Consider the following 21235-nt stretch of genomic DNA (forward strand, 5'->3'; position numbering starts at 1 on the left):
GGAAGAAGAAAAAGAAAAGAGTAGGTAACAAAGGAGATGTTGGAGAAAATGGAAGAAAGAAGAAAGTGGAAAGCAATTAAAACACAAGAAGGCAAAAAGCAGTACAGAAAGCTAAATAATGAGTTAAGAAAAGAAACTGACAGAGCTAGAGAAAAGTGGTTAAATGAGGAATGTGAGGAGATTGAGAGCTTGGAAAGAGAAGGGAAATATGAACAGATGTATTAAGAAGCAAAGAGGATGGCATTTAAAAGGATAAGTTGTAGGATAGGAGAAACAACTGAAGGATGTGATGGAATCCAAATGAGACTTTAAAACAATGGAAAGGATATGTAGAGTCTTGTATGCGACTGAAGATACGCCACTAGACATCTAAATAGAAGAAGAAAATGCCTGAAGATTAAAAGGGATGCTCTATACTTGAGGATGAAGTTCCACTTGCTATTAATATATTTTAGAATAACATTTAAATGGTATTTAGTGTAGTCATTCAAAAATATACATGAAATGCATCTGGATCACTGTGTAATTGATTATAGAGGTGGTGAAATTCACCCAGTGTTTTCCTGTCTTTGTTTATTGGGTGCACATTACAATTTCTACTGGTACTGGTATCTGCATTTTGCAGCACATGCCAGATTTTTAAAGCAGAATTTTCCAGCATAAACAACTCGTCCATCATTCACTACCTGACTGTGAAGACTTTTGGCGCGCACTGCTTGCTGCTTTGCCCTCCGCTTCACTATGACCACCAACCTCTTTCCTCGGCGCGTTGATAATAAAATGCTTTGCTCGCTGCTATGCTCTCTCCTTTACTCCCCGCTTCACTATGTTTTCAGCCTAAGTTATGAAGATTCGCTATTCCGCTCAAAGTAGACCATATCTAACATGATATCATGGCTTTAGTAACTTTAGACACCGTAAACGTTTTCTCTAGCTATTTTAGTTATTTTACGTGTACGCTATGGTTGACACGCCGCGCCGTGTCCAAGGTCACCTGACACAGTTGCCAATGCAACATCTAGGGGAAACAGACAGACATTCCGCACAAGAGCAAGGAAGCTAGTATAATAGGAACCTCCGTCTGTGTTGTATCTGCTTCGACCGTTCATTAAGTTCCTTCTGTTTGTGGTGTTTCCAATTTCGTAGCGAGTCACTGTCACTGTAATTGGAAAACCATTTTCAGGGCTGCCGACAGTGGGGTTCGAACCTACTATCTCCCAAATACTGGATACTGGCCGCACTTAAGCGACTGCAGCTAGCAGCCAGGAATTAACCTGGTACTCATATTTGGTGTAGGCTGAGTGAACCTCAGGGCCATATGCACCTCCGGAAGTGGAAATCTCGTTTCTTAAATTTTACGTCTTCCTGACGGCGATTCAAACTCACGTCCTTCCGGACGAACTGAGCACAACTTTACCGCCTCAGCCAGGCAGCCCCTTGTTTAACATATACCTGGAGGAATTAATTGCAAATTGCTTTCAAGAGAAACAAGGTGTGGCAGTTGGGGAAAAAGAATTGAATGCATTTGATTTGCAGATGACATGGTGGTTCTAGCAGAAACTGAGAAAATGATGAATGCTATGTTGGAAAAATTGAATAGATCCTGTAAGAAGTTAGGCATGAAAATTAATAGGAAAAAGACCAAGGCAATGATCATGAGGTTAAAGAAGGACTCAACAGCTAAAATAATACTTTCGGGGGAGGAGATTGGACAAGTGCCTAAATTCAAATATTTGGGAAGCATAATCAGAAGTGATCTTTATTGCTTGGACGAACTGAAGACTAGAATTGTGATGGCCAAGGAAGCATTTATGAAAAAAAGGACACTGTTGAGTGGGCCTCTAAATAAGGACCTTAAGAAGAGGTTAGTGACGTGCTTTGTATGGAGTGTGGCACTTTATGGGGCTGAGACATGGACGTTGAGAAAAGAAGAAGAAAGAAGACCAGAAGCATTTGAAATGTGGATCTGGAGGAAGATGGAGAAAATCAGCTGGCAGGAAAAAGTACGGAATGAGGAAGTATTAAAAAGAGTGGGTGAAGGAAGAAGAACGATATTGGAATGCATTCACAGATGGAAGAAAAATTGGTTAGACCACTGCTTGCGACAAAATTGTTTAATTTAAAGATAAAAATTTCTTGATGTTCCGTATTAAACTGTATCACAATTAAATTGAAATAATGAATAACGTAGTTCAACCTATTCAATACAAATAAATAAGAAATGTAGTGTTACGTTTCTATTTAATTGCTTCGACCCCAATCTGGGTCAGCCGAATAAAATGCCGAATAAAATGCAAAAACAATGCATGGGTAAATGAGAAGACTCACTTAACTGTTCACCTCTTCTCGTAAACATTTTGAGACAGTGCCGAACTTTGCGTATGTTGTGCTACTATTCAGAAGATCGCGCCTTACTTCATATAAGTGACTGACCTTCTACTTCTTCTAGATTTTACGATTTAAAATCGCACAGTGCCAATCCCCATTATCTTATTTTGCCTCTTCAACTGTTTTTGTGAAAAACTCATTCTTTAATTTCTTATTTACCTATGCATTGTTTTTGCATTTTATTTGGGTGATGATGACCCAGATTGGGGTCGAAACTGGTACCGCTTCCGCTTATAATTAAACAGAAATGTAACACTACATTTCTTATTTATTTGTACTGAATAGGTTGAACTACGTTATTCGTTATTTTAATTTAAAGTTGTTTAATAACCGAAGCATTGGAAGGGAAGATACAAGGGAAACTTAAGAGAGGAAGGAAGAGGTATCAGTTAGTGGACAGTGTAAAGGTGAATAGAAGCTATTGGAAGACAAAGAGAATGGTTGAAGACAGAACAGCGTGGAGAATTCATGCGAAGACCATGCTGATAAGCAGACCACCAGTGATGATGATTCCATATAGCATGTCTTTCATGTACAAGAGTTATCAGTTGCTCACTGCCAATTGCGCTCATATCCCTGAAATAAAGGAAACTATCAACGAAGTGTCACAAAGTGAGATAAATAAGCACTCCACCAGGCGACTACTAGCACGCGGGAAGCTGGTAAATAAATGTTTCTAACTTTCTTGTTTGCTGTTTGTCATTGACTGCAAGTTCTGATAAGATTAGAAATGCTTCCTTTGTGTTCAGCTATGTTTGAAAGCGAGGTGATAATTTCCTATCGCTCGTTGCCACTTATCAACCCTAACTCACCTGTGCTGGCAACCACCTTACTACATGTTCGTATCCTTTTATAAGAGCAGGCTCAATCAACAAGAAACATTACAAGGAACTCTTCCAGACTCTGTTCCTTTTCACTTTACAGTTTATAAGTGGTTTGGTCAGCAGTTTTGAAAGATGAATAGCACACAGGATATTTAACTGCTTGTATGGAAGTTGTGTTGCAGGATAAGATCAGATTCCAGCTTGTGAGGATTTCTGCTTCACCAGCACATTGCTTCAGCACATAAAGCTGAGAAAATAATGGGAATTCTGAAAGAAACAGGAGTACAGACGGTGAATCATCTACTATACACTCCAGATCTGACTCCTTGTGACTTCTTCCTATTTCCAACAGAGATGTAAAAGCTGAAGAACCATCAGTTCGAAAGTCCCAAAGATGTTGTGCCCCATAATGAAGAACTTGTTGCCATCTCTGAAAAAGCTAACGTAGGAACTTCTTGTGAGAATTTCTGCTTCACCAGCACAATGCTTCAGCATATAAAGCTGAGAAAATAATGGGAATTCTGAAAGAAACAGGAGTACAAACAGTGAATCATCTACTATACACTCCAGATCTGACTCCTTGTGACTTCTTCCTATTTCCAACAGAGATGTAAAAGCTGAAGGACCATCAGTTCGAAAGTCCCAAAGATGTTGTGCCCCATAAATGAAGAACTTGTTGCCATCTCTGAAAAAGCTAACGTAGGAACTCTTACGACTGGATGCAACTTTGTCTCTAAAGTGGGTTTACTTCTTCTTCTTAATCTGCTTACCCTCCAGGGTAGGTTTTTCCCTCGGACTCAGCGAGGGATCACACCTCTACCACCTCAAGGGCAGTGTCCTGTAGCTTCAGACTCTGGGCCGGGGGATACAACTGGGGAGGATGACCAGTATCTCGCCCAGACGGCCTCACCTGTTATGCTGAACAGGGACCTTGCGGGGGATGGGAAGATTGGAAGGGATAGACAAGAAAGAGGGAAGGAAGCGGCCATGGCCTCAAGTTGCGTACCATCCCGGCATTTGCCTGGAGGAGAAGTGGTAAACCACGGAAAACCATTTCCAGGATGGCTGAGGTGGGAATCGAACCCACCTCTACTCAGTTGACCTCCCAAGGCAGAGTGGACCCCGTTCCAGCCCTCGTACCACTTTTCAAATTTCGTGGCAGAGCCGGGAATCGAACCTGGGCCTTCGGGGGTGGCAGCTAATCACACTAACCACTACACCACAGAGGCGAACAAGTGGGTTTACTACTAAAAAAAATAAAAGGTAAAGTAAGTAACAAATTTTCACTAAAATAGTTCTTTTTGCGTAATTTCCTTAATAAAACTTCCTAAATACCTACTATAACAAGTTAACCTATTTTTAAAAGAATTGCTTGAGCAGAGCATTCAAGTTTATAACACAACCATCATACTTGATAACATCAAAGGCATAATCAGACAAGGGCAAGACTGCAGAAGACACAGATATTAACATTTTTTCTTTCCTTTTCTTTTCAAGTTGTTAAACTCTAGTGCCCGTGTTTCTTTTGTAACTTTACTTACATAAAGTAAGACATCCTCTTCGCCTTTTTCTATTCTGTAAAACCCACAAAATATGATATAATGTTTACCATTTGTGTCCCTCATCTCTTCTTCCCGTTTACGCATCTGTGAGAAGTCCTGCACAATTGCATCAGACAGATCCTCCAACCTCTTAAGTTCCACCTCCAGAGGTTTCAACTTTGCTGCTTCACCTAACTGAAAGCCAAAGATATAATCTTTTAAATTGATGAATACTATATCAATAAAAAATTTAATTACAAAACTTTATGTTATGATCAGGTCAAATCTTCAGAATAAAACATGCTTGCACTAATTCATGTGTGAAATAATGTACACAGATTTTATGAGTGTTCTGACACAAGTGAATCTTGGGAGAAATGACAGAATTTTATTAAAGTAGCAAAAACAGTTAGAAGTATGACTGACTGATGATGTGTGGCCAACGGAGAAACCTGGGGCAAGTCTTTCTAATTGACACCCATGGACAACTTGCATATCTCGGTGTGTGGTAGTGATGATGATAATTAGATAGGGAGATTTGAAACCCAATGTCAGCACATAGCCTTCTTCTGTCAAATAACAACAAGGTGTCAGCTCAAGGCTTAACGTCCCATCCAATGGACGAATCGCTATCAATAGGGATGTATGTACTCACTCCACATGAACACTGCGGAGAGGTTTGTAATTGAACCCAGGCGTTTGACATGCATTCCAGAGATTAGAAATAGTATACCATCACTTCAACCCTGCCAGCCAACATTCTGACGGCAATTTTTTTTTTTTCCATCAGCAAGAGTTGAACGGGCTAACCACTGGGTCAGACTATAAAGACTTGACACCTTAACAATCACAGCCACCAGGTAGGCTGTTAAAGGTATGAATATGTGAGAACAAGGGCAGAAGATGTGAGCAGTGATGGAATAATGGCTAACATAACTGGCCACTAACCTGTGATGTGAATTTCCATACTTTCCACAGGTAGTCAATTCAGCCACAGTGTGCCTTAAACTTATAAATTCCTGTTTATTCCCATTATGCAAAATGACTAATTAGTAAATAATAAATATATAGATAATAAATATGTTTTCTCATTTCATTAATCACTAAAGAAATACACTAAATGAAATATCCCAAAAATGGGGCTAAAAACACACATGCTTCAACAACCTGCAAATACTTGGCATTTTGGTTTTTCTAATGCATGCATATTCAAATATGCATTATCAATAAAGATAAATCAGTGCCGAAATAACAATGCACTATATGTTTTTATAGAAAAACATTAGTTTTCAAACAAAATGTCATGCAACAATCACTCATTTTTATGGGTTAATGTTGCAATTAATGTCTCATCAATTCATCAGGATTTATTTAACGACTTAACTTACAAGACCAAAAAAGCAAAACAGAAAAGGTTTTGGTGATAAGCCACTAAAGCTTTTTATTTCTAATATACTACTGGTACTTCTTTCTCAATAACATGCACAACTGCTTCTACATAAGAATTAAAAACGAAATATCAATACCACAAGCAGGTGTGAAAAGAAGTTCACCATACAAAGTGAATACACATCAGTATTTGGAATTATCAACACTCTGTCTAAATGCACAATTCTACCATCTAGCAAAAAATAGGGCTTTGTAAAGGTTATATTATAGAGCTCGTGCGCATCATGTGATTTTAGTTGCTGGCGCTCATAGCAGTGACTTGTGTAGTCTGTCAGGGGGACGGTAGTAGCTTGTGCAACTTCAAGCGCAGGGAAGAATTGAATGTTTAGATGTCGTCTCTAGATATTTGTGTAGAATTTCGTTAAGTTCAGTGGGATGCATTGTATTTCAGAGCTACTGTAAAGTAGGGTGCAAACAAAAACTGTGACAGTAATCGCATACTACGAACAAGGGAAGCGTTGGGAGAAGAAAAAACCTGTTTGTGTTTGAGAGAAACAAACATTCATCAGCCGCCTTGTGCTGTTAAAATTAAAGTAAGCATATGTTTTCTGTTTCTATATAATAACGTAACACAGTATTTGTATCTACTGCAGTTTTAATTGTTTTTACAATTAATTTATACAAGATTAATCTTTTTACAGATTGATTGCGGCAGAAAGGTTAAATCAGATGAGTGCGATTGCAAAGCCGGATTTTCACAATGCTGTAAACATATTGCTGCATTGTGTATTTATATCAATACTGAGGATTCTTCCCAGACTTCCTCTCTGCAACAATGGGAGGAACCTTAAAACATTATTGCGGAGTATTTTAAAGGAGGAAATGCAGAAGAAATACTAAACGGACCATCAAATAAGCGGCCAATTTATTACGCGTTGGAAAGTGAAAATGTTGAATCCTTAAGTAAAAGTTAAGGTCTCGAAAATCTTGAAAGCAGAGTGTGAAGGTGAATCTTTCTGTACCTCTACTTGCATAGTTCAAAACATCGTTGAAAGCGTCGTAGAGCTAATGGACTTCTTATTTCAGTGTCTTAACCAGTTGGGCAAACAGTTAATAAACTATTAAGATGCTATCTTGTGAATAATTTGACTGGAGGTAACATATCACTAGCTTCCACAAATTATGAGTGCATCTTGCCAAATAATATATTTAAATTTTGTTGTGTAAATGTTAAAGTAACAAATTGACAGAAGCGTGCAATTGCAGTTGAGACAGGGAAACAATCTTTATGTCCTTCCTGGTTCCAGCAAAGGAAGTTAAGCATTTCAGCAGCCAGAACGTACTCTAGATCAAAACCCTATACAGAGTGGAGATTACGAAAGGCTGACATTAGAGTTTCTTTTATCTAAGAATTTAAACACTCCTGCACTGAGATATGGCAGAGCTAATGCACGGAAGGCACTTGAGAAGTACGGCTTATAAAAGAAATGTAACCTGATGGAGTAATGACAACAAGAAATTTGACTGTAAATTAATTCTTATAATGAGAAAACATTAAAATTCTTTGATGAGCACTGTTAGGTCTTTCACAGGGCACATCACTGCAATCTACAATGCACGTGCAATTTTCAAGTGTTTTTTAAGAGCATTAGGCATTGTGCTTTTGATAGTGGATCATTGTGGCCAGAAAATCCATTCCTTGGTTTTCTCAAAAGTATGATGGAGAGCGAATTTAAAAATAGCAGATGCTGTAGTCGTATGACAGTTAAAAATTGCGCCTAGAGTGGCGAAACTAATACCGAGTTTACATTTCATTAGCAGTAGAAGCAGCATGTTTTCTTCGGTAAATGTACAGTTCTGATGAATAGAGGGCAACAAGGATAAGAGAATATGAAACACTGCAAACTTAATGCCTGCTGTTTCAAGAAGATGCTGTTCCTTGTCCTTCACTGGCCTGTATCCATGAAATGTATATTTGGTGTCCACGAAGTCCACGTGAACACCACAATCTCTCTTAAAATAAGTGTCAGTCGTCGTCTGTATATTCACTCAAGGCATTGGAAAATTTGTTTGAACTTCCGCTTCACAATTATTTTTCGGAGCAGAAAATAACACATTCACACTGGTTTTGTTACCATTGCTGGTCATTACTTCAGTCTGCATGCTTGAATCACTGTATGATTTTGAAAATCTTCCGTGGTACTAGTTTCAGCAATTTTACGTCTCCGTTTTCGCCTCTTGTATTTAGTCGTCACTCGGTGCTCCTCTTCTTGCTGACGTTCAATCAAAACAAGCGGTTTTATAAACAATCTCGGTACATAACCAGTACTGTCAGGATCTCTCGAAGGCCTTCCATTCACAAAATGCCGACTACAAACACGCGAGTTATTCGTGGGTTCCCATGGTTTACCATCACTAGTCCCTCGTTTCAGTGCTGCAATCCAGGCATTTCTTCTAATTTCATGCTGCTTTTTATTTGGAAACACAAAAAACCTAGTCCCAGGAGGACAGTTAATATACATAAAGTTGCAATCAACCACAGAACATTTTTTCTACTGTTTCGAGAACAGTACAAACAGTATAAACAAGACCAACACAGGCACAGGCACTCGACTGTGACTCCCCCTGATTGTTTAAGTGACTTGCCGCCAGAGCGTAGCACCCATCATGCGCACGAGGTCTATAGGCCTAAAATAAAATAAATTCTAAGACCAAGAGAAATGAGTGTTTGGAACAAATTCAGCTGTCACGCTTTTCGAACACTACATGGAAATTAATACCAGACCTAAATTGTGTTTGTTAACTGGTACATATGACAGGAAGCTAAGAACATGCCTAAAGAACAAAGATGATATTAAGACAGAATAAGCTGAGGGAGCATTAGAAAAGAGTGTCAATGACCAACAAAAGGTTATATACAGCAAAGCATTTATGTTCAATTTATGCTAGCATTACATGGAAGGCATTAAAAATCCACAATATGTATTGCTCAGTGAGTCTCTCATCTAGGCATTTAAAAATTCTTGCAATTTCTTACACTGTATAGCAAGAACAAGCACAATAGCACACAGACCCACATTCGATGTTCTATCGAACCATACACTTAGAATGGATAGGATTTCATCAAATGCTTATTTGCACTTAAAGACAGAAGCAGCAAAAACAGCATCTTCTTTCATATTATAACTGTACATATTTTTTTCCGATTTTTGTACAACCTCTCTGCATAGAACAAAAAAAGCAAAACACCATGGTGCTACAGCCCTGAAGGGCCTTGATCTAGCGAGCAACTGCTGCTCAGCCCGAAGGACTGCAGATTATGAGGTGACGCATGGTCAGTGAAACGAATCTTTTCGGCCTTTATTCTTGGTTTTCAAGATAGACTGCCATATCACCATCAGAGAGCTCCTCAAAAGTAACCGCGCAGACTGAGGAGAAATAATAATAATAATAATAATAATAATAATAATAATAATAATAATAAATAATGACTGAGGAGAAGTCGAACCAATCCTCAGGCCCAAGTAAAAAAATCCCAATCTGGGCAAGAATTGAACCGGGGACCTCTGGTTGAGAGGCAAGTATGCTACCCCTAGACTGGCAATCTCTTGGCATAGGCCAGAGCAAAATGTAGCTTCCATCAAAGTCTTAGAATTTATGGCTGAGATGAGGTTGGTGATGAGCAATGACTAAGCTAAGGACATTAAGGCATAAATAATCCTATTTTAGGTACCCTAAATAGGCATTAAAAAGGTTAACATAAACATTATAAAATTGTAATTAAACTTACATTATCTACCATTCATTTGCTTTTCCCACACCATGGGTGTGAACTGTAATGCACATGGTGACTTAGCCCTGTTTTACAGCTGAAGCCATTCCTGAAGCCAACCTTATGTGGAGGGATGCATTGAGTGTTTCTGTGGTAAATGGTAGTGTGGTGTGCTGTGAGTTTATGAAGGGGGATATGTTGGAACCAATCTCCAAGTCAGAAGAACTTTTCAGACGAGGTTAAAATCCTATCGTAGGTAATCCCCAGCTCAGCCAGGAATTTAATCTGGATCCCTCTAAACCAAAAGCCTTGACACTGACCATTCAGCCAAGGATTGAACTTTGTATTAACTATTTAAATTTTAAATTATCTCCTGAACAACATTTTTTTTTTTGCTAGGGGCTTTACGTCGCACCCCTGAACAACATTAAACAGGGGTTTTATTGCATGTGGAAGTACCACTTTGTTATTGATCTCCATTCTGTAAAGACAGAATGAAACCATTTTGAAACTAATGAAACAACTTATTCTCCAGCTACATTAGTTTACTACTGTGTATTTTTCAAGGTTTTCTGGTATAAATCAGGATATTTATAAATAGAGAAAACATCCTCTCAACTTCACAGGATGTGATCGGGCTACACTCTCTGCCAACCAATGAGTTATATTGTAGCAAAAATTAAATATAATTTTAAAAAGTAACACTTTTATTAGTCACAGTTTGACATAAAATGTGTTTTTTTAAACTCTCTGCATGTTTAACAGTTGCAGGAACAAATAAGACATTTTACAAAATATCTTTAGCTTAGTGATGACATTCAGAGCATTAGTGCACCTGAATGTTAAGAAAGGAACAACTCATAGGGCTAATCATTTTGCAATAGGACTTACTGATGCAGTGAGGAAAGCAATGACGAACTACTTCACTCCTCATCATGCTTTGTACACTTCATTATGGAGCCCCCATCGATTTTTGTGGTAATTGCATAATCTTTTGTAGTGCTTTTTGAGGATCCAACCAGCCTCTTGGCTGAAGAATTAACAGACATTTGTGCAAAACTGTTACTGTATATATCTGTGTCTGTTTTGCAATGGTTGTTCACTATTTTTTGAGTTTTTAGATAAAGTTCATTCTTGCGTACAATAAAGGGATGAGGTAAGTAACAGTTGGAAGTTAATGTTTATTAGTTGGAAGTTTGAAATCTAAGGTACAGAATCAGAACAATGGTCTACATAGGAATGTATCAGTATAATTTGTGATAGGTTATTAACTGATGGATTGTCAAATAAGTTCATGCAGATTTTGGTACACAGTAGGGTGCATAACAAGGGGGAGGAAGTAAAGGCAGAAGAGGGCCCAGTGTTAATACTAGCTCTGCTGAATTGTAATCACATTCTAGTGTACAGTTCAATTTGGTGATTCAGTTGTCAAGTTGTGTGTGAGCAAAGGAAAATGAAAATACTCAATCAACATTACTGACCCATATTGTTACATGCTCATGAACTGTCAAGCCCGCTGTAACCCCCTTCAGTATCTCCTAGAATGGATGAATGAGTCAGGATGGACACTCCCAGCTGGCCTGAGGTAAGTGACAGTCTTTTCTTGTATTCTGCTCTTCGTCTGGTTTTTCCTTGAGCCTTCTCAAAGCCGAAATAAAAATGTTCCTTCTCTAGCCGCACAACGAAGATTCCAGAATGTCGGCAGCAGGGATATAAAAAGGAGGCTAGCTGCAGACAAGGGAGTTAGAATTGAACAGAAGCAGTGCTGGCTGTTGTCGGAGTTGTTGTGCGGTCGCTGTTCAGTGGTCAGTGCTGGCAGTGTTGCGAATAGTGAGAGTCGTGGTAATGTTGGAGTAGTGTTGGAGAGGAGTGCTGGTTATCACTGTTGTCATTATTTAGTGATATGTGTTGAACAGTTACATCGACTGAGTTAACTGAACCAACTGTGTTGACTACGTGAATGATCGGATTCCTGCAGAGTTGAACCAAGCGAATAGCAGTCATGTGCTGTTATAGTCAACAGCCCTATGTTCAAACCTGTCTACATACAGCTGGTGTGTGAAGTGAACGAGCATGTGAAATCAAGTGGAGGTGAGGCCTATCAACCAGGATTATTGCCTGACCAGGTAATACCAGTAAGTCAGACTACCTCTTGTAAGAAGGAAGAAGGGAACTGTTATTATCCATTCTGAGATATCGTGTGTGCTAACTGAGTCGTCCTGAATTAAATTAGATCGATAAAACTAGTAGTGTTTTATTTGTAACAATATTTTATTTTTTAATTTTTTTTGCTAGTTGTTTTACGTCGCACCGACACAGATAGGTCTTACGGCGACGATGGGACAGTAAAGGGCTAGGAGTGGGAAGGAAGCAGCCATGGCCTTAAGGTACAGCCCCAGCATTTGCCTGGTGTGAAAATGGGAAACCATGGAAAACCATTTTCAGGGCTGCCGATAGTGGGGTTCGAACCTACTATCTCCCGAATACTGGATACTGGCCGCACTTAAGCGACTGCAGCTATCGAGCTCAGTCAATATTTTATTATTTTTCAAAATAATAGTATACGACTTAGGCAGATGACAAATATAAAATTTGTATGGGGGCTTCTACAGTGACCCACTGCATTGTTCACAGAAACAGTGAATTTTAGCCTGAAGACCAGGAATGCCACAAATAGCCAGGAACAAGACTCCTTGGAAACAACTAGGTGAACAAAACAGAATTCAATTGGGAGCTATCAATAAAGGGAAGGACAGAGTGTAGGGTAGGACTGTTCATCATGAATACTATTGCATACAACATAGTTTCTGTTAGAAATGAACATGAGCAAATTATATGGGTGGATTTAGCTGTTGGAGGAATTAGGATGAGAATTGTCTCAGTCTATTCACCATGTGAGAGCGTAGATGAGGATGAAGTTAACAAGTTTTATGAAACACTGAGTGACATCGTAGTCAGGGTCAAGAGCTTTTTTTGCTAGCAGTTTAACAGTGCACTAACACATTGAAGGCTTTCAGCGATGGAAGGTAGAGTCCCAGCATTTGCCTGGTGTGAAAATGGAAAACGACAGAGAACCGTCTTACAATTCCCAAGGGTCAACAGCAAGGACAGGATAGTGCTAATAGGCAATTTCAATGCTGGAGTTGAAAACAGAACTGAAGGATACGAGAAGGTGATGGGTAAATGTGGGGAAGATATGAAAGATTAAGAGGAATGGGAAGCGTTTACAGAACTTCAGTGCTATAATGAGATTAGCAGTTACAAATACATTCTTCAATCATAAGGCACTGCAACACATGGGAGGGTAGGGGAATCAGATCCATAACAGATTATATCATAATGGATTCTGAACTCGGGAAATCTGTTATTAACGTGCCGGTATTCCGGGGATTTTCTAATGATACAGACCATCTCTAGGCCTGGGATAGAGAAAGTAAAATCAGTCTGCAGATGAATAAGGCTCCTGGATGAAGAAATTAGAAGTACATGGATATGATTAGTGAGAAGTTCCAAACAATAAGATGGTAAGCAGGTTCAGGATATGGAAAGAGACTGGGTGGCATACAGGGATCTGTAGTGGAAACAGCAAGGGAATGCCTAGGAATAACTGTGTGTAAAGATGGGAAAAAATGAACATCTTGGTGGAATGATAAGGTGAAGAAAGCTTGTAAAAAGGAAGGTGTATCAGAAATGTCTCCAAACAACAACTGAGCAGACAAATGATTGTTGTATCCAAGATGTCACGAGAAGGTTTTGGCACGGAAACCTTTCTGGACAGTAATAAAGAATCTTACAGTGAGTGAGGAAATGCCCTGTGATTGACAATGTGTGGACTGACGTCATGGGTAGTAACGAGTGTTGGGGCTCGCCCCTCTCTTGACCAATACGTTTCAAAACGCTTCGCTTAATCAACAACCTTCTGAGGTTCCGCATTTGAACTGGGAAACGTAGTTCTTGTTAACAGCTTAAGGACTTTATTTGTACGTTCCCACCTCATCAGGCTCGTTACACACAGAATAATACCATCAAATTGGACACCATTCAACTACTTGTAATCATGTTTCTTATGACTGCACCTCACTATATGCAGAATTACGAAGTGTATTTAACCAAGCAAAACGAGTTTTAGAACAAAACTGTTTTATAGTTTTGTGTGTGAATTTTAATTGATTACAACTGTAATAAATTTGATCAGACATGGTTTTAAATAATTTTGTAGTCCGACCCGCAAGTCTTCGACTTGTTGAGAAAGGAAGGATAAACATTGTATCTTTCTATATATATTTAATTTAAGTGTAATATTATAAGATTTCAACTTGTGAAAACGTTAATATTTATAATGTTTATATGATTGCCAGTTTTCCTACGTCTTTGCTCATCTGATGATGACGACACCGAATAGCGTTGAAACTAGTCCTCAATAAATCATAATATGTTTTAATTACATCTAGACAACAAATTGTACAGTATTCAATAAGGTGGACCCTAAAATTTTTTTAAAGCTTTGTAATCTCAGTTCAATACAGATAAAAAATGTTTATTACTTTAAAAGCCAGACATTGTCCAAGTTGATACGTACAGCAGCTGCTTCCTTTTGTTAACAACTTTATTCCTTATATGCTTCAAGTTTCATCAAACAATGTTACTTGGCAGTGACACAACATGCGAAAGATACTTTCGTCCTTAAGTTTTGCACGGCAGTGTATATAAGTTTTTCTACCCCTTAGTAGTAGTTTAAGATCGGTTACATTCACCTCACACTGGTTTACATGTAACAAGTTTAACAGCTTCATTTTAGATAATCCTGTATTGACTATAAATCGAATAGCGAATATTTAAGATTAACTTAAATATTATATATAAGTGGTCCGCCTATTCAATACATATATAATTTATTACACTTAGTACATGTTTTGTCCCCTAAGGGACATCATCAGCTATAATAAACTACAATAATGTCAAAGAATACTAAAATTACATTATTAAATTGGAAAGATACGTTAAAACATTATTGTATGATAGGACATTTAAAATAAAATATTGGCAAACTTTGTTTAAAGTTGCAAGTCATATAATCAATAAAACCTGGTTGAATTGTTCATTAAACTCTTGATGATAAAGTTCATGGGAAACTAACAGTTGTATTCATAAAATATAAAAATGATCATTGTTGTGAATAAGAACTCTGATTTAAAATATTTCTTGATGAAGGATCTGCAAGATCTTTGATGATATTCCTTCATTTTTATATAAGATTGAACGCTTCAGGATTTAAAGTCAACACGGGGCCGAAGCAGTAAAGTTATTTGTAGATATGAATACTGTTTCCTTCTTATTGGTCCCGATGTGCAGAAAAGGACTCACTTCTGCTGGGGTAAGTGTGTATCTGATTCAAAACAAGTACACTGGATTCAAAAATTATAGTGTAAACATAAACAACCCACCAACTTCACCCCAACGTGGGATGAACATGATCAGGCCACTTATTATCCATTAGCACTAAGACCATCAATGTTGATACTAGAGCTCTAGAACCATATTATAAAGGCAAAAAATTTATTTTTAAATTTCCAAAATATTTATGTTTGAAATACAACAGTCAACTTCACCCCATTTGACAGTACTGAACATACCAATGATTTTACATTTGGTCGGGGAGAGGAAGTGGCAGCGACTGCTGTGAGGAAGACAATGATGTAGTCACAGAGGAAAATGTACAGCAAGAAGGAAACAGCCTGAGCTTAACCTGGACACCACAAGGGCCACATTCGCTAATATTAGCCAGTTGTGCAGGCCTACTTTAAACTATCCCTATCTTGCACTAATGAAATGTGCAGCCTGTATTCCATACCCCACTTTTCTCAAATCAATACATAGTTTAGTAGAATTATATTCAGAAGTTTTTTTATAGCTAAAATGGTATAAAACACAAAATATAAAATACTGTAGTTAATATCTCAGTTATCTTTCATCATTCAGAAAAATAGCACAAACATATCAGGAAATAAACTGTATTTTCTACCACTCTTTCTTTACTTAAAAACTTTCAGCAAGTATAATATTACCCAGAGATATTGATATCTGAGCTCCTAACAAATTCGTTTATAGCGGACAAGCATAAAGCTAATCATTTTCAACAACACTTTGTAAACAATGGTAAACTAAGACAGATGAACAAGCAGCATCCCCTACAACATATGCAACCAATGTTGAGAAAACGTGTAAATTAAAGTGTCTTTCACCTGAAGTGGTGATAAAAACCAGCAGCATCAAAAGAGGCTGAAGGGCTACATTCTTACTCCTCCCTCATACAGTACCAATGAACCATATTTGTAATATACACTAAGCGGCACGAAAAATGCAACACCCAATAAATGATGTGTAATTATCTATTTAATCGAAGTGAAACACTTCAACCATTGTTTTTAGACGGGGTATGCTATTGGCGTTGCTTTGCGAGTAAACAATGAAGTGTTGATTGTTTATTGCATTAGCCTCAATTGTTTTTTCCCATGCAACCTGGAACACACACCACTGGATGTGAGCTGTGCCGTACCCCCGGCAGGATGACCCAAAGGAGAGCGGGCCAGGGATCTGGATATAAATGTAAGGTCCAACCCAGAGGATAATGTCAAGTCCCAATTCAAACAGCTTGACAACAACTTTATTCATAGACAATGTAAAACAAACCAATTCGGAAGCGCACGAAAACCAACATAACATAACTAAAGAAGGGTTTTAACCCGTTTCCATTTCTCATCCTTGTAAAATATAAGAGGAATTCCACTCTTCTAATAAAAGGTTTAACATAACGTAAGCTGCGCACCTTGGTACCAAATAATTGTCTTACTCATCACTACAGCGCTACAACGTATATACAGCTCGCCAGTTACAAGGTAAGGAAAACTCTTCTATCAGTGAACTCACAATGACACGCATACTTCCCAACTACACGTCCAGAACATTCTGGAATCTCTCTTTCATGTTACAAGAAACGTACAACACTTTAAGTTACTTTACGTTACTTTCACAAAATATCTCGGCACCAAGCCGTTCCTTATCAATTACAACCAGATACATGGCGTTACATAACTGTACAAGTTCCTAGTTCCTCCCATCATCCTACCAACACATAGCAAGCCAGTAGATCTTACCTCCCATGCCCCTCTCACGGTGCTTGGTTCGACCCAAGAGTAGTGCTCTCCACAAAGAGCAGCAGGTAAGTGAGACGGACCACCGCCCGGCGAGGCACACTGGCTCGCCGGGAGGGGTAGGTCCCGATACCAACGTCATCACGCCCCTCTCTCGGAGAAGCCGGGAGGGGGTAAGTACACGCGAGGGAGCATGGCAGACGATCGACATACGAAAGAAATGCAAATACGGAGGGACGCCCCAGGACGGAAAGAATTCCTTGTCCATGGAGCCATAAGTGAGGAACAGGGAGAGACACATTTATTACACAATGAATGCCTAGGACATTCAGAAATACGCACAATGATGGTAGTAAATTTTCAATGAGCTCGCTAGGAGCACAGCACAGGTACCAAGTCCTTTAAGGCGGGAGGAGACCAAACACACGGTTCATGAGCCAATAATGTTTTCCCGCTCTTGTAGCGCTTATTGTAGTACCTTTAATTGTTCCCCTTTCAATCACACGTGTTTGTACGATTTTTCTGTGATTCTCTTAATCAGCTTTCTGGAGTAAACATGCCGTTAAGCCCTGAACAAGCTGCAAAAGCTGTTGCTTTGGTGGAAGATGGTCGCACCATGCATTACGTTGCAGAAGTGTTGAGTACCACACCTTCTACAATTTCCAGAACCGTACGAAGGTACAGGGAAACTGGAGGCTTTGCAAGGAGACCAGGATTAGGCCCGAGAAGAGCAAAATCGGAGAAAGATGACCGCTTCTTACAACTTCAAGTTTTCCGCAACCGTCACACCACCGCTATTGAAGCATGAAACCGACTCCACCAAGTTCGACTGGTCAATGTTAGTGAGAGAACCGTTTGAAGCAGACTGGAAGAAGCAAATCTCCAGTCCAGAAGACCTGCTACAGGACCGGAACTCACCAGAGAGCATCACACAGCTCGACTGCGTTTCGCAAGGGAACATCTTGGCTGAACAGTACAACAATGGGATCAAGTGTTGTTCACCCACGAGTCGCGATTTGGCCTCCGATCACCTGACGGAAGAGAGAGAGCCTTGAGAAGGCCAGAGAAAAGGTATTCCCCTTGCACATTCTCATCCATGTCGCCTTTTCATGGTGGTTCTGTGATGGTGTGGGCAGGAATCAATACAGCTGCAAGGACGGATTTAGTCTTCGTGGAGCATGGGAGCTTTACCACACATCAGTATGTGGAGGAAATCCTTTTGGAGCATGTTGTGCCTTTCACTCCGTTTATTGGTGATGGTTTTACACTAATGCACGACAATGCACGCCCACATGTTGCGAGAATTGTGCAACAGGTCTTGGATGAAACAGAGATTCATGCTATGGTTTGGCCTACTCGAAGCCCTGATTTGAATCCCATTGAGCATGTCTGGGACCAGCTGGGGAGAAGAGTCCATCAGCACTATCCAGAGACCCTATAGGACCTACAGAACACCCTCCTGGAAGAATGGGAGAAGATTCCTCAACAGGACATTACCACATTAATCAGGAGCATGCCTGAAAGGTTGAATGCCGTCATTGCTGCAAGAGGTGGCAATACACACTTTTGAAGATGCGAACAGAGGTCCCCGAGATAGTCTCCGAGGTCTGTGAAGTGAAAGTGTGCAGTGCGTAACATTAAAACAGAGTGCATTACCTTTATGAGCTTACTCAAAATTTCCTTGAAATGTGCATCTCTTGCTTAATTTGTTCAATTTCTTTATAATCGTCTTTTCTTTTCATTGTTAGACGTTAGATGGGACCGTACCACAATATTCCATCAGAAGATGGTGGATTAGTGTCATAAATTTAGAATAAATTTCTGTTTTTGAAAGAAATTGAAGTGTTGCGTTTTTTGTGCCGCTTAGTGTATATACCATGAGTCATTTTGAACAATGCAGGCACAATGGTTAAATTAAAGTTCTCTATATCATCATTGTGCCTGCAAAAATGACTATGTGACGATGTTGGAGAAATACCAACCCGCAGCACATATATTAAGAACGAAAATTCTTTGCTATAACTCACATGATATTGAACCTTAGATGACAAAACTATTCCATCCAGTTCTAAGCTGAAATATTTCACATAGCCATTTTCGCAGATGCAATGATATAAATATAACTTCGAAAAAGCTGCACAACTATTTAAACTAATGCAACACTCCAGTCAAAAGTCAACTCTACAAACTCTGAGCAAGATCTTCCAATTTAATACTGTATTAACTTTCATTTTGTTCAATACTTCCAAGACTTGCATTCTAATAGTTCTTTCTACATAAAGCATACCACACTTAAAAATGTGTAAGGTGATTTTATAGACAATGACCATAGTGGAGAATTGTATGCAGTTAGGGCTACAATAGAAAATAAATTTATTTTTTATTTTTCAATGGACTGCAATACAATAGTCACTTGGCAAGGGGAGAGAGAGAGAAACACACACACACACACACACACACAAAATATTATTTGGATCAGTTAAGAATAGCGGTAGGTCTAGCTAGTTGTTGCAGTACAGGCACATATGCGTAGGAATGGCAAACAGTGAGCACTGAAAGTAGTAAAATATTGGTCGAGATAAGGCAATAGAAAGAGGAGTGCGACACGCTTCAGCAGCCGGCACATTTCCTATACTCGTCGCTAGATGGGGCTTCATTCAATCCATCCCTGACCCGGTCAATTGACTGGAAACAGGCTATGGATTTTCATTTCATTCATAAAGCAATATAAATTCATACCCACATGAAAAATACTCAAGATATTCTGCTGCTCCATTTTCAATAGTTTTAAAACATTTTGCAAGTTTAAATGCAGTCATGAAATACTGGAAGATGACAAGCATTGAGGCAACCAAATCCACCATCACATCATAAATAATCAAAAAGGTGCAAAGTATGGTACTGAATGATTAAGAATAAGGTGTCCAAAAATACTGATGAAGCTTTGCTTCAAATTTTGATGGAGGAATTATGCAGGAACACACTGTCTTGCAAGATGAATTTTGTGACTGCTGAAACTAGATCAAAAAATCTAAGCAGACTGGAAACCTCTGAACAAAGTTTAGTCTATATCTGGGGATAAACCAACTGAATCATGAACAACATGGGTGCACTACTGTCTGTCTGTTAGGTCATCAGCCCAGAGGCTGGTTGGATCCTCAAATAGCACCACCAAAGGTTATGTGGTTGTAAGGAAACCCCATAAACCAATGGCAGCACCAAAATGAGGCGTACTAGGTAAGATGAGGAGTGAGGTAGTTTACCATTGCTTTCCTCACTGGGTCAGAAAATACTATTGCAGCACGACTGACCCCATGAGCAGAACCTTTCATAACACTCAGATGCACTAGTCATGCTCTGAATGTCATTACTCAGCACTACCCATACCCCAGCAACTTCCATATTGTCACACCCATGGATGTTGACTCGGACTTCGGTGGAAGCTACACTTTACTCTGGCCTGGCCAAGAGATGGACTACTACAAACCAGAAAGAAATGTCTAAAACAATGGAAGAATCATAATTCTCTACTTTCAAGTCTGTGAAGTCAGCTGGAAAGATATTGCTGTCAGTTGGCTGGGATGCTATTTGTAAATATAGACCATTTTCCAGCTGGTACAACTATTACAGGTAGTACTAGGTTAAACTTCTGAACCAACAGAAAAAACATCAGGGAAAAGGTTAGACTGATTAATTAATTCATTTATTTATTTTTCACCAAGCTTTGTAAATATATACCTTGTTCTAAGGCTTCAAATAGTGTTTTATGGTACAGAGTATAGAAGACTTTTGTATAACCAATGAAAGCTACACAGGGTGCATGTCATACTCATTGTATTTTTCTATTATTTGATTGATGGTATGTAGGTGATCAGTTACTGAGAATTCCTCCCTCAATCCTGCCCATTCAACTGGCTAGTTTTCTTTTAAAAAATCTGGAGATTTGGTTCTAAATTATTCTAATCAACAGTAATTTTTCAAAATCAGAGTTGCAGGATGGTAGTTGCCGACATCCAATTTGCTTCCTTTTTAATAAAGAAGGATTATACGAGACAGGAACCACTGATATAGTATAATTTGTCTCAAGGATTTTGTTATAAATTACCTGTAAGTGGGGAAATGTTTCTTTGTGACCCACTTTTTAAATTTCTGATGTTATTACATCAGGAT

The 21235-nt window shown here is 38.9% G+C and overlaps 1 protein-coding gene across 2 annotated transcripts in view; it reads right to left on the bottom strand.

Moving 5' to 3' along the window:
- The window catches only part of bai (Transmembrane emp24 domain-containing protein bai), a 76699-nt gene that overhangs the window by 18010 nt on the left and 37454 nt on the right, over window positions 1-21235 (bottom strand). For both annotated transcript variants that reach the window (XM_067152539.2, XM_067152541.2), the window contains exon 4: window positions 4822-4948. In XM_067152539.2, coding sequence (XP_067008640.1) covers window positions 4822-4948 — 127 coding nt within the window. The remainder of the gene's footprint in view (window positions 1-4821; window positions 4949-21235) is intronic.

This window comes from Anabrus simplex, chromosome 8 (assembly GCF_040414725.1).
Source record: "Anabrus simplex isolate iqAnaSimp1 chromosome 8, ASM4041472v1, whole genome shotgun sequence".
In the NCBI taxonomy this organism is placed as follows: domain Eukaryota; kingdom Metazoa; phylum Arthropoda; class Insecta; order Orthoptera; family Tettigoniidae; genus Anabrus; species Anabrus simplex.